This window comes from Stegodyphus dumicola, chromosome 8 (genome assembly GCF_044657685.1).
Source record: "Stegodyphus dumicola isolate Sdum_Otavi_A_Nest chromosome 8, ASM4465768v1".
In the NCBI taxonomy this organism is placed as follows: domain Eukaryota; kingdom Metazoa; phylum Arthropoda; class Arachnida; order Araneae; family Eresidae; genus Stegodyphus; species Stegodyphus dumicola.
Genome location: NC_140775.1, coordinates 89174080 through 89189348, shown reverse-complemented (window position 1 = coordinate 89189348; position 15269 = coordinate 89174080). Strand labels below are relative to the sequence as shown.

General features: G+C 29.4%; 1 protein-coding gene across 2 annotated transcripts in view; it reads left to right on the top strand.

Moving 5' to 3' along the window:
• LOC118192388 (uncharacterized) overlaps window positions 1-14903 on the top strand; it is a 166753-nt gene extending 151850 nt beyond the window's left edge. For both annotated transcript variants that reach the window (XM_085822103.1, XM_085822102.1), the window contains exon 19: window positions 10978-14903. In XM_085822103.1, coding sequence (XP_085678229.1) covers window positions 10978-11083 — 106 coding nt within the window. In that variant the 3' untranslated portion in view covers window positions 11084-14903. The remainder of the gene's footprint in view (window positions 1-10977) is intronic.
• Window positions 14904-15269: the final 366 nt, after the last annotated feature.

Below are 15269 nucleotides of genomic sequence, written 5' to 3'. Positions count from 1 at the left end.
GTCTCTCTTCTCTCTCTGCACTTCTACCTAAAGTTGCCATGATGATAGTGATAAGGAGCACGCTCGCCTTGCACCCACACGTGTGTGTTGATAAATATGGCAACCCTAGGTAGAAGTGCAGAGAGATAAGAGAGACCGGCTGTTCAAGGAGTGGCATACATATTTGAGGCCTTGAAATAAAGATAAATTTTTACTGTGTAATATGTCTGCTGAAAGTTCTTGATGAACACAGTGAGAACATTTAATGTAATATGAGCAACTAGAATCCTGCAGGATTTACAAATATTACCACATTGGTGACCCGGGCATGATTCTATTTGCCCATGTTACATTAAATGTTCTCACTGTATTCATCAAAAACTTTCAGCAGGCATGTTACACAGTAAAAATTTATCTTTATTTCAAGACCTCAAATATGTATGCCACTCCTTGAACAGCCGGTCTCTCTTCTATCTCTGCACTTCTACCTAGGTTTGCCGTATTTATTGGCATACACGTGGGGGCGCAAGGCACTCTCCTTATCACTATCACCACAAACAAAAGCAGAGTTTTGTGTGGTTCTACACAAGGGCGTCTTAAGCGTCATTTGTTTCAAGCCCTGAAGCTTTGTTTCAGCTTCATTTTTCTCAAGTTCTAGATAGGCAGCATCACATCAGGATCTGCATATTGCTCAAGTATCAGTTGTAAAAAATTCAAATACAAAATATGCTGCATATTGTCATTTTTGATTCCTCCATGACATGAGTGCTTTCATGTTAATAATGAAAGCCATTAGTGATTCTGCTCTAGTGACAATATGATGCTTAGGCTTATTTTGAAAGTAATTTCTAAATTTCTGGTAACAAGTTGGAATAAGCAGATAACAAGTGGTGTAAAAATGAAGAGATGGGGCATCAGAATTCTTTGTAATTAATTCTTTAGATCTACCAGTGAGCGGTAGTTCAGGAAATATTTTTGCATTATTCCCATGTGTCCGATGTTTTCCCATATACGAAAAGGAGTTAATTAGTTTAGGACAAAGTTCAATAATGCACCTGGAGTGATTGTTGACTACATTAGTGTTTTTGATGGATAATTAAATTATTTCTATAGCTAATAACATAAAAAAATAAAAATAAAATAATAATAATAATACACCATTTTAAATCCCTTTTCTTTTTATTCAAAATTCTAATTTCTCCTTTCAGAGTTTTCTATAAAAATCCGAAGTATTTCATGCTTTATTACGTATTTCATTTCAACTGCCTTATATTTTATGTTTTCCTCACAGTTATTAGATTAGTTATTAGTGAAATTTTGTAATGCACATTAATTTCATACATATTTAAATATATTTAATTTTAAGAAAATATTTAAGTTCTTTGCGCCTGATACCAGCCATAGATACCAGAGAAAAAATGAAAATTCAACATTCAATTGTTTAAATAATCATTGTAGTTTTTTCTAAAAACTGAAGAGATCCAACAAATTTTTCTTTGTTTTTCAATCAAATAATTCATCTTCATGCAAATTTTTACCAGCTTTAGAAGTTTTCCACTCATAGTATAGCATAGAAGAAATTAGATTAGGTCCTACAGTTTAGATAAGATAGTTCCAACAGTTTGGATATTTAGAGAATTTCATTTTAAAATGAATTGACAGCATGTTAAATTAAGACACAATAACATGGCGAACAAATACTAATTCAGAAGTCAAACAACAAAAATCAGCGTTATATTTTCCAAATTTTCACAGGGTTAGTTTCGATGGTTTTATCAAACCGCCATCCACAGGTGCAAAACTGCAAATGAACAAGATAGGAAATAATGATTATATAAGATAAGAAAGCCTGGACGAGAGTTAGCAAGTGGTGCCATTTGTTGGTGAAACCAGAACTAAAACATAATTTCTTTAAAGGCCGAAGGCAAAGATGGATTGGAATTAGGATCGTTGACTAGAACAGAAAGATTTTTTTGAATGTGAAATGCCTCTAGAAAATCCAGTTCTCCAATGGAGGATGCTTTTTGAATAATTTTGGCAGCAGAAAAATTGAACGTGTGATTTTCGGACCAACAATGTTGAGCAGCAGGAAAAAAAAAAAAAAAAGGAAACACAGAAGAAATATAATGCTGATTTTTGTTGTTTGACTTCTGAATTAGTATGTTAAATGTTAAACTCAAATCAACATTTAGTATTTTAAATTAATGAAAATTACGATGACAAATGTTCTCAGAGAGAATTGTAAGTTTTATAAATAAAATGTAAACTCTTTACTTCTTTTTTATAAATTATGGTCATGAAAATTTTCTAAAAGGTTAAAGTTTCTCCAGGTTTTTCCTTAGTAAAATTCAGCCTCTAGCCAGACCCTTTACACAAATTTTAAATTAACTTCTACACATATTCTAAGAATTTTGTTTTAAATCAAAATCAGGTAACTTAACTATTTTTGAAACCTTAAATTTTCCATAAGTAATTTAAAATAAATATTGCATGAAATAATCCAAATCATTACGTGCATGCATTTTTTATGCCATTAGCATTTATATACTAAATGAGGAATAGCATAAAATAAGTTTTTGTAGTAATTATGTACATCTAATGCAATTCACTATGTGATGAATAATATTTTCAAAATTATTATCATAAATTACAGCCTTATTATTTATGTAAATGTATTTAACTTATACAACTTATACTCACACAGTTGTATTTAACTTAAAGTCATAGAAAATGACTACATTTATTCCCATGTACAAAATATGCTTTTTTTTTTAAATAAAAACTTGTACGGGAGAAAGCATTATTATTATCTGATGCAGTAATACTAACGTATTTATATCCTGAGACAAGTAGATTAGGAAATGTGGCCATTGGTATAATCTTTTTGAAATGCCTACATTTCAGAAAGTAAGAACAGCAAGGGGCTATTGTATTTTATTGCATAATATGAACTAAAATATTTAGAATTTTGAGAAAAACATGTTCATGTGTTTTTTCTCAGAATGCCAGCTCCCGGTTATGATGTTACAGTCTGTATGACAATTTCTTGAAAATAGTTGATTTCACACATTTTTTAAAAATTTTCTTTGCAGCATTTAAAAAATATGAAGGGGTCTTTTCAAAACCTAAAGAAATCTTTATGCTGTGCATTCCAAATAAGTACTGTAATCTACTAAGTGAATAAGTCATAAAGAATTTTAATTTTATGAAATATGTAGCAAAGGTATAGAACTTTTTATTTAATTAACTAAAATATATTGAACATTTAATTGAGTATTCTACTCATTGGAGATTATATGAAGTATTAGGTTTTCATACTTACAGAGTCCTGTTGTAGAAGTTGTTTTCATAATATTTTTTTACTGTTTAGACAATAAGTGGAAATATTGACTCAATATTTGTAAAAATAATTCTGCAGACACCTTTTTTGAGCACTCTTTTTAATAAAAATAAATAAATTTAATAAAAATAAATAATAAAAATAAATTTTTCCTCACTGCATGTCTCGTGCCAAAAGTTGAAAACTGATATTCAGTTTGATTTCAAGGTCTCAACTTTCACTAGAGAAATACTTGAAAACTTTCCCTTTTTTTGAAAACCAGCTTTGTGCTAGAACAAAAATTAATGTATCTAAATAGTTTTGTTCCCAAGAATTGAACCCATGATGTGAATAAGACTTTTCAGTGGTTTTTCTTGTTCAGCATTATCTTCCAACAAACAGGCTGGTGGCTTGGGAGTTTTCAAATTTCTCCCATGTATAATATGAATTCTAGCCAATTATTTTTCTTAGAAAGTTCTTCACAAAAGCATCCATTTCCTTTAACAGATAGCCCTTTTGTGCTTTGTCATAACCTAAATAAACCAATCTAATCCAATCAGTCATCAGTTGCTATGGAATTAATGGCTTGTAAATGAATTCAACAAGAAATAATAAAAAGAGTTGAATCTTCATCTGCTTGTTTGCGCATATGGGTTCATAATAGATTGAATGCACCTAAAAATGATCATAGCATGATAAAATTTATTTTTACCAAAAGAGACACAGTTCTGGAACTTTCCTAGAAAGCACTCGTACAGCTGTTCTCAGTATAGCAGAGCACATTCAGTAGTTACACTACAAACTGAGAATGTTAAACATAAAACAATGCAAAGCGCATCTAAAAGTCGAGGTTCTCGCGGATATATCAATTCTCTGAAGTCCCTCTGAACTAGCAACTGAAAAACTCATGCTCTCTCCATCTTATGTAGTTCCCCCCCAGCTGCCAAGAAATCTCTAGTACCTTCCATTTCTCAAAATTACTGGTAGGCATATGAGGGCTTGATACAATTATACAGGGATTGGACCAAAATGTAACCATGTTTGATGACAAAAATTAGTTACGAAAACTGTCACCAGGTTGGAGTTATTTCATCAATTTAGCGAGATAGCCATTTACTTCAATGTTAAATAGACCTGCCCTTGTAATTTTACTTTTTCAGCAGAGTATCCTCTTTTTTAAGCATTTCATTTTACATTATACAAAAAATACTATAATTTCACTAAAGTTAGTTACATATATACAGAATCCATAACACGCTATCCATTGAAGTTCATATGGTTGAGAAAATGGGTAATCTCTAGGGCATTAATAAATGATTTTGTGGGACTATAGCAAGATGCACATTTTGTTAAATCAAGCTTTTTTAATATTTTATTTATTGTGATTTTCATCATCAGTTTTATTAGTCACATTAGTTAGCCAGAGTATTACCTTAAATGCTAAAAAATTAGAACTAATGGAAAGAAGAAAATGGAGTCCCTAAAAATGAAATGGAAAGTGATGGGAAAATTTTCAGCATATGTAACTTTTATAAAAATTACATAATCAAACAATTCTGTTTATGAAACTTCAAATCTATTTTATGATTTAATGCTAGATAATGCACTTTTTTAATAAAGAAAGGCTCTTTTTTATTTTATTTTTGGCACATTTGTGAGCTAGGTTGTTTTTAATGTTTAATCCTACATTTTGCATGTTTTTTTTTTTTTTTTTTTTTTTTTTTTTTTACATGGTATATTTCTTCTCTTTATAAGTTTATTTATTTGTCCACGGTATATACACCAATAAAAGGGAAATCTCTTAGAAATCCAGTCCCAAAAAGCAGCAAAGCTGAAATAAAAACCAGTTAATGCCAGGAATGAAGCTTCAGTATTCATTCTTTTTAAACTTTGTTGACCTAAAAATAGAGAAAAAGAAAAAAAGGGGTTGTCACAGTATCTTAAAATTTAAATTAATAAATATTAAGAATACAACATTGTTGACTGTAAACTTTATCTTTTATTCAGTGGTTGAACATCACAAGCAAAGCAAAAGAGTCACTTTTAGAAGATACAGCAAATATATAGAAATGAAAACCGAAAATTTGAAATATTCTCTTACGACAGGCAGATGGATCTGGTGGGCGAAACATTCCGGCCAGCGTGGGAACATCATTTCAAATCTAAATACCTTTTACAAATGAGATTATCATAACAATATTAAATATGCAAAAAAGGGCATTAAATTATTCACAAGAAACAATATGAAAATGAAATAAAATTGTTCTCAAAACAGATGTTCAGAAGCCTTGATACAATTCAGGAACTTAATTATAATTTTGTACGTTCTTTAAAATATCAAAATATGTTTTGTGAAAATAATTTAGCCCTGATAAGCAAAACACAAAGTTTCCGAATTGGCCTTTTGAAAAATCCATTAGCAGTTTCAAGCTTTGCTGTACACACAATATTATCTACTGATATTATCTAGGTAGATGTTTTAGCATGTGCATGATGACATTTCACACATTTCCAAATCTCTGTCTTATAACTGACCTAGCATAGATTATAAAATATTCTCTTTTAATCACTAATAGCCATAGTAGGGGTCCAGCATTAAGATGAGATTCATGAAAATAATTCACTATAATTTGCATTATGTGATTTTTTGGGGGAAACAAAATAGGATATTTTCTGTCTTGTATGATGTTGGCTTGTCTTATTCTTACTCCAAAACATGCAATTCCATTCTTATCAATAGAGGGGTTCAAAGACTTGCTTTTTGAATATAATGATTTATTCTTCTTCAAAAGATAAAATTCATTTAAAATCTCATGCTTGTGAACTATTCTAATAGTTGCATTTCTAGTCTATTGCAATTCTTCAGTTTTAAGGTAATCTTTAATCTTTGTTGGTGTAGATTTTGCTGAATTATTCGCAAAACGAAAACACCATGTGATGATTCTTTTAAGTTTCAAGAATGATAAAACTTCATTAAGGACTGGAATTAGCAAAGCAATTGTTCAAATCGAACAACAAACATTTTGCATTGTTCTTTTAAGGACTGAAAGTAGGAACTTCATTTAAGGACTTTTCTGAAAGCAGTAAATTGATAGAGAATGGAATATTATTTGAACTGAGCCATTGAGGTCCTGTTCACCATGAATCATAAGCAGAGAGTTCTGAAGGTAAAAGACCTCTTGATGCACTGTCAGCAGGATTTTCATTTCCTCTTATGTGATTTCAATATGATGATTGTAGAACTGATAAAATTTCTGAAACACAGTTAGCCATGAAGGTTTGCCAGCGTGTGGATTCTAGTTGTATCCATGGCAAAACAATTATTGAATCACTCCATGCATAAATATCATCAACATGAATTTGTAAACAACTCTGTATAGGTTGAACCAAATGCACTAATAAAATGACAAAGTAGAGTTCTAAATGAGGAACAGAAATTACTTTTAGAGGAGCTACCCAAGTCTTTAACGTTAGTAGCTGCACCAAAACTGAAGAATTATTTGAAGACTTTAAATAAATCACTGTGGCATAACCTATCTCTGATGCATCACAGAAGCAATAAAGTTTTACATTTGTAGCTTTGGGCAAAGATACTCTTCTAGGAAGGCTAATGCATTCAAGATTTGTGATATCTTCCATCTTCGATTGATTTCACCTTGTAAGGGATCATCCTACCAGATTTGTAATTTCCACATATCTTGAAGCAAGATTTTTGAAGTAACTATGAAAGGTGCTAACCAACCAAGATGACTGAAGATTTTTTAAATAGAAGACAAAAATCATCTAGTAGAATACCCACTGTTACTCAAAATTTTCAAAGTAACAAGTAAAGTCATCTTGCATGGGATACTACTCCAAGCATAATAATTTTTGTATCAACAACTCTACGTGAAGAATTAGCGTTCTCAGCTTTCAGTGGAGTTTCTAAAATCAAGCAATATTTGCATATTATTTATGAATATGAAAACGACCCTTAAAAATAAAAGTTCATTTAGTTGTGAAATTAAACCTGCTGTATTATCTACTGTATTTGAACCAAGTAAGACATCATCAATGTAAAAATGATGAATTATTAACTGCCTTTGGGAATTTAGCCCCTATTTAGCCTTAGTTGTTTGAGTATGCAAGTAGTCAAGTATGAAGCTAAAGTAGTGTCGTACGTAACTGTGGACAACTTGTAAGTTTTAATGGCTTCAATGGATCATCTCTCCACAATATTTTTTTGTAATCGCGATCTTTATCATAAATTTCAACTTGTGTTACATTTTCAGTAAGTCACTAGTAATGGCTATGGGGTAGCATCTAAACCTCAAAAGAATAGTAATTAATTCATCTTGTACCTTGGTACCATTCATAAGTATGTCATTAAACAATATCCTAGATGTAGTTTTGTAGGACCCGATTCTTTTAGTATGTTGTCATGAGGTATATAAAAATGCTCATTTACTTTATCTAGATTATCATCGAGTGATGCTTCCATGTGTCCAAGTGACAAATATTCATATATGAAGTCTGTATATTGTTGATATACTTACGAAATGCTGATGGTCTGGTCTGCTGATACAAAATGGTGATGGTCTGGAATTACCTACTACATTCCTTTTAGGCCTGGTTTAATCAGTAGCAACCATTTTCATTATGAATGTAATTTTCTATGAAATGGGCATCACATGGTCTTTCTTCTTTAGTTAAAGTTTTTGATGTGGGAATTTGTTCCATATCCCAAACTAACTCCTCAGTGTGTAGGTTTAGCATATTGACTTAAACTTGCTCACAGTTTGGAGATTCAAAATTTGTAGTTCTAGCAGTAACCCATCTTAATGTAGAACAAAATGCAAATGGAAGATTTTCATCCCTTTTAATTACTTCTCCATTGATCAAGATAAAGAACACGTTAACTCCTAGCAAAATATCAGGTTCTCCCGATTCATGAAATATAGGATCTGCTAAAGTAAATCGTGGAAACATTTATATAAATTCAAAGATAATTTTACATTTGGAATGTCTCTTGTAATTTTGTCCATTTTGTAAGCCGATGTAGAAATTCTATAGCTAGTATTGAAATGAGGTGTAAAAAACAAGTTGACTTCTGCAATGGTTGCTGTACTGAATATCTTCGGATCTTTTATGCTCAATCCTAAATTGATAGCTGTTTCCCAACAAATGAACAGTTTTTTACTACCTGAATCTAGCAAACATCTACAATTTATGAAATCATTTTTTGAATTTTTAACCTTAATTTTAGCGGTGCACAAAAGTACATGACTGTGTTTACCATTAGCATGAGCTCCAAAACGCTTATTTTTATAGTTGTTCACACAAACAGTTGGAGAAACCTCACTCCAATTTCGAAGCAAATACTTGCGATAAAGGGAAATTAGATGCATTTTTTGGTTTGAAATAATTTTCTAGGTGCAAAATGCTATGATGATGTTAAAACAATATTTACAAGAATTTGCAAACATTTTAACTTAATGAACATTAGACAAGCAATTAAAACAAAGTTTATTAGTCTTAACAAACTCTATATTCTTTTTTGTACTGGCAAGTTTAAAAAAATTAGAATAGTTTTCTAAAAAACTATCTTCTTTACAAAATAAGCAAATATAATTAGTAATCAGAGAAGTAACCTTATTATACATTAGTTTATCTGGTTTATGCATTTTACTAATTAAAGGTTTACTGTTCTCTAATGTTCTAGCATAATTTTTCAAAAATTCTATCAAGTTATATCGACTTGATAGAATTTTGGTATTTTGTCTTTTTTTGATTGACGCTCCCACCATACCTTTGTTAAAACATGAAGTTTTTGCAAAATAATATACATCAACAAAGTATCACTAAAATTATCTATCTTTTGATCTAGTATATCCAACGAGTGATTTATTTCGTTTACATTAACCATTAAATTTAATATCAAAGATGCAGATTCTGTTAGCATCTGTGAAATGTTAAGTATTCTTTTAATATTCTCGTAAATTCCAAGCAATACTGAAATTTTGATCAGCTATGGGAATTGATTGAATAATGCAATAAGCATCATTTTTCAAAGAACCTTTTAAATTTTGTAATTTTTTAGCTCCAAAAAGATTTATATTGTTTCATACTCTAGCATTAGATAAATCTTTAAAAGTTATCCATTCTGTTAAATTTCTGCTGAATGTGAATAAAGATGATTTTGGTAACTTTGGTTATTCCTGTACAACAGGTTTGTCACTGTTTCCATTTATGACCTTTTTTTTAACAACTGAACCTCCTCAATTTTCTATAAAATCAACTGTTCTTCCTCAATGAAAGTGTCTATTTTATCATTATCACAATTTGTTAAACATAAAAAAATAAATTTCGTTAAATATAGATTTGAAATCTTCTTTAACAATTTTACATTTTTCTGTGATTAATTCTGCTTCAGCATTATCTAAGCTGTTATAATCTATTTTCTCAATGAATTTTGTTAACTGCGTTATCAAAACTTTCTTCTATTCTTTATCTGACATAGTGAAAGTATTCTAAACTCTCAATTTTACTAATACTTCAATCACAATAAAGGAACAATAGAAAAAATTATCAGCAACATTCTAAAGACGTAGAATATCTATTAATAAGAGCACCTTTTTCTTGAAAATCCAGCAATGGGAAGGACTGAAATATGTTTCATTGTGGTATCTTAAATTTAAATTAGTAAATATTAAGAATACAACATTGTGGACTGTAAACTTTTATCTTTTTATTCAGCAGCTGAACATCACAAGCAAAGCAAAGTGAGAGAGTCACAGTTAGTGGGTACAAAAAAGAATTAAAAATGCAAGCTGCATAATGTGAAATACTCTCTCACAGATAGGGAAAAGATCTAGTGGCCGAAACAGAAGGGATACCTCATAATTTTCTCTACGAAAAAGTTTATATTATGTATTTTCCATTTCAATATCCTATAAACACATGGTTATATAATTAATCTAGTTACAACAAAAATAATTGTCATTGGAAAAACTCTAATTTCTTTAAAATTTCTTTTGGAATACTGTAAACCGCAGATGAAAGGAAAGATTTTTTTTTTTTTTAAATATATATATTTATGTTCTGATTCTTTGTACCTCCATTGAAAAATCACAAATTTGTTGCGGATTTTGGAGAGAAATGTATGTTTGAGTACCTTACATCTATTTCAGCAATGCATCTAATGCCGTGTATTTTTTACAATTTTCTTTTCCACAGAAGATTTGCATGCCTCTCTGAGATACTTACACAGCAGCAATACTTATGTTTGGAAGTAGTCCCAGTGCTTCTTCCCACAATTTCTTCGGTTTATGTTTCTCTATCCAACAATAAATAAAGCGCTGTTGTAAACAAGATAGTTTCTGACCTGAATTACATCATTGTGCTTGCAATTTTTCACATTGCATTTTCATAAAATACTGTTCAGTACTAATTAGAAAAATGGTAATTGAATTTCACAAATTCAAATCACATATACTCAGACACATATGTGCTATGCGCATAGGTTGCTATATAAATACATTTTGCCAATAAAGTGCAATGCTTTTTGACAACATTTCAGTGGGAGTGCAGATGATCAGAAAGCACAGAACTACATGTCTTGAAATGAAATCTGATCATCCATTTGATACTATTTTGTGATACATTGTTGTGTAAATACATGTTTTTGTTCTTTATTTCAGGAATTATGTGTGCAGAATGGTGAAGAGTAGAAACTATCCTCAATTAGTTTATATATTTTATTTATGCTTCATTCACATATTTCTTTTAACTTGTGTCTTGAGGTAGCCATTCAGTAGTATATTAATAAGTGGTAAGATATTTTCGTAGAATATATATTGAGAGAAACTTCAAATTTCTGTGATAATTTTCTCAGTTTTCTAAAATAACAATATAACTGTTTTACACTGTAAAAATATATAGAAATTTTATCAGAATTCTTGCATTGCATTTTTAAGGTATATTGCATTTTAAGAAATAATCTAAGTGATGTTTACAGTTTTAAATTCCAACTTTTTTCTTTCATAGTCTATATATTTAAATTTAAACTGATTGTGTGTATATTTTTAATATTGTTAGTAATTTTTTGTTTTGTCATATTAAGAGGAATTGCAGTGTTAATACAGATGATATGTAGATGCAAATGTGCCTATGATATACAGTGAATGCCAACTGAATTCATTGAAAGACTAGTGAAAATACTCATAATTATATTCCAAAAGTGTGATAAACATTGTACCTATAAAAGTCCTTATCTGACCTTTATTATTGCAACTGTTTAGACATATGCTTCCAATTAAAACAAAATGCTTAAGTTAAAACAATTCATGTTGTAGCATTTTTAAATATAAAGAAATCTGTTTTGTAAACATTACAAAATCTAACTTTTTATATGCTCTCCCAATTCCTAAACTTATGTTTAGGAAAATGCTATAATCATTTAAAAAAAATAAAGCTGTTAGACTTCTGTATGACTGAGATATTTCACTTCAAAATTTGTGATTTTTTACCTCATTTTTAGTTTGTGCTGAAGGATTGGTTAACCATTTGAGAACGGGATGGCCATTATAGGGGCCATAGAGTCCTCTGTTTGAAAGGACGGGGTTGTCCACTTTAGTGGCCATGTCTTTTTCCCTCATTTTCCAGGCTGAAAGAGTGGGGTGAAATGTCAAATTTGACGTCCCTGGGGTTAAGTTGGAATGAATATTTTTACTTTCCATTAATATGAACATCAATTTTTTAGAATATAAAAACATCTGAATAATAGAATATAATTATGTTCATTTAATGGCTAATTTTTTTAATGTAATCAGGAGACTTACATTTATTTATGCATTTTACATAAGTACACACATATAAGTAAAAAATAATGTAGTATTAAGTTGCTTGAAATATGTTGTTGGATATGACAATCATCACTTAATATCTATAATATATACATATATTCTACTCATTATTGAAATATCTATATATAATTTCTGTATTAATGCATGATTATGAACATGCTGATGCAATAGTCAGTACTGTAATTGATAAAAGAACTGAAGCTATAAATTTTATTATCTTGCATGTAAATCAACATATTACCAACCTTCCTGTGGATGAATGAAGACATATTTACATTATAAATGTATTACTGTTATGCCACATCATGAATCTCAGAATGATATTTTATGGGATTTCAAATTATTATATCGAAGCAAATTTATAACTTCTTATTAAAAAAAATAAAAAGGTCTGATGTTATATTTTGACCATGTTTATTTAAAGTAGATGAAGATTTTAGGAAATGTAATATGAAATTTTATCTTAATGAAAAGCATAGATTTTTTTTTTTTTTTTTTTTTTGTATGCTTTAAAAATTTGTTTATTATTATTTTTTCCACTTGTATTAAACTGTTTTTAAAACTTCATATTTATATTTTAAAATGTACTCCAGCTGCATTTCGTGTTGCATTATTTTATGGTTAATGTATTTTAATGTAACTGTTTAGTGTGAAGTTGTATGTAAAATAAATAATCACACCGACATAATAAATCTAATTTTCGTAATGAAATTTAAAAGAAAATTTGCGCTGATATTTATGATAAAATGGTGATATTTATTAGAAAATGGGTAGCTGTTGTAGGTTTGCTGTTGATAGATTTAAAAAAATAGACTCTAAGCTGATTATTACTCATTTGAAAGCAATTAAATGAGTTTGTTTTCATGGGGGAGTATTCATTTTTAATGTTTAAAATATATGTATGTGGAATCATTAGAATGCTAAGGCATCATAATTTTAGTTGTAGATTTGTTTCTTTTTTATTTGTTTCTTGTTCATTAACTAGTAAGGTGACTAAATAATTATACTCAGTTAAAAAAAAAAATTAGATTCTGTGTCAGAAGTTTAATAATCTTTAGTGCTTAATCTGAAAAGTTGAGAAAAATTCAGGCTGCAGTCAACAGTGGAATGCTTACAAAATTAATCAAAATGTAATGAATAAAATAATAATAATAAGCATGCAAACAATTCCTGTTGGACAAATCATTAATTATTATTTTTCATTTTTATTTTTAATTAAATAGACTTACAGATCTCAGATATTTCTTTAAAAAAATGTAGAGTGAAGTTCGATGGAAAATAACTGCATTTTAACATTTAAAAAAAACCACTTGCTTTTATCCGGAATTTCCTTAAGGTATTTGTGTAATTATTCTCATGCTTTATTATCTGCTTATACACTCCGTAATCCCAAATAAAGGTATCCTCTCAGACAAATAACTAAAGAAAATGATTCCCATAAATCATTATAAATGTTTAACTGTATAAATATTAGTACCAAAAACTGAATGACAGGTATGTGTATTTTTATGTGCTTAAGACCTTCATTTTGTATTTTTTCAAGCTTATTTATAGTTTGTAAATCTGTAAGAATGGTATCATCCTTGCATTATCCAAAGCACTAGTGTTGTCATAAATTGGTACTTAATATTTGTGTAACCTCCTTAGTGCAGTTTGACACTTTATCCAGGAAAAGATCGAATGATGAATTGCAAAAAAAATATTAGGTGTATATATGCTTTATATTTTAATAAGGTTGGAATATAGCAAAACACACAAAGACTATCTGCTTAAGGGAAGGGATGCCTCAGGACTTTCTAAGAAAAACTGTCTCATATTCAGAGTTTTTAATTATGGTTAACACCAAAAATTAATCAATAAATCTATTTAAAAGTGAGTTGTTATTTTTTAATAATTAATAAATTACACCTATGGAAATTTTACAATGACTTCTTAGAATTGCATAGATTCAAAGCAGTTGTTCCATTTAGCAAATCTGTGGCAAACTATTGTTTTCCTTCAAAAATTTTACTGTAGTATTTTTTCACTGCTGACAAATCCTTTGTATTTTTAAATTGATAATAAATAAAAAAATATAACAGCTTGTCTATAAAAACTGTCAAATTTGGAAGGCAACAAAAAAACACATATGAAAATTGCAATATTGCTTGTTAAAACTGAAACCTGTTTTGCATATTGATACCGAAGCTTGATGCATTCTGGAAAGTTATCGACTTCTAGTAAGGTAATTGTGCTAATACTTACTTGCACTTGCAGTATTAAGTTTTAATTAAAATTGGAATTTGTATTTGAGTAAGCAAACTAAAATTTGTCATTAAAATTTCATGACCACTCAATATTTTAGCTAAAATATTCATTTAATTATGATATGAGTAAATATGTTATTCACTTATCGCAATTGTATAACTTTATTCAATAATTACTTGTACGTATGAAAAGTTCCGTTATGTTTAATTCTGTATAGATCAAGATAACTAATTTTTTAATTGTTTATTATATGAGTCTGCTTAATTTGAAATTCAAGTTATATTTTGTCTTCCATTACTAAATTTTGTTGAAATTTAAATGAATAATTTTTAAAGTGTTAGGACAGTCATGGTGCTTGTATGCTTTGTAGATATGCAGATTCTATTTTGTATGGAATTTGAGCAAATGTTTATTTTGTATATAAATAAAAGTTTTAAATAATGTCTGTGTTCTTTTTATAATCTATGCATTTGTTATTTTAGAACCGTATATAAATAAAAGTTTTAAATAATGTCTGTGTTCTTTTATAATCTATGCATTTGTTATTTTAGAACCGTAAGCATATGATACAGATGCAGTACAGTAAATATTAGCTCGTTATTTTCTTTTTGTATTATGACACACTTGATGAATATTCAAAACATAATTTATTTGTCAGTATTACGCAGGACAGTTCCAAAGACGCGTTACAGTTGTCAAAAAACTTCGACAAACACTTTGAAACAATCAGCAACACAGCCTTCAAGCTATAACGGTGAAGACACCTTCACGGCAAAGTACCAAAGTTCGGCTCCCGACTCGCCGATCGCTCTCGGGCTAATCTCAAGACACTACTACTGAACTCAACATACTCTGCGTACAAGCAGGGTATATATGGCTTT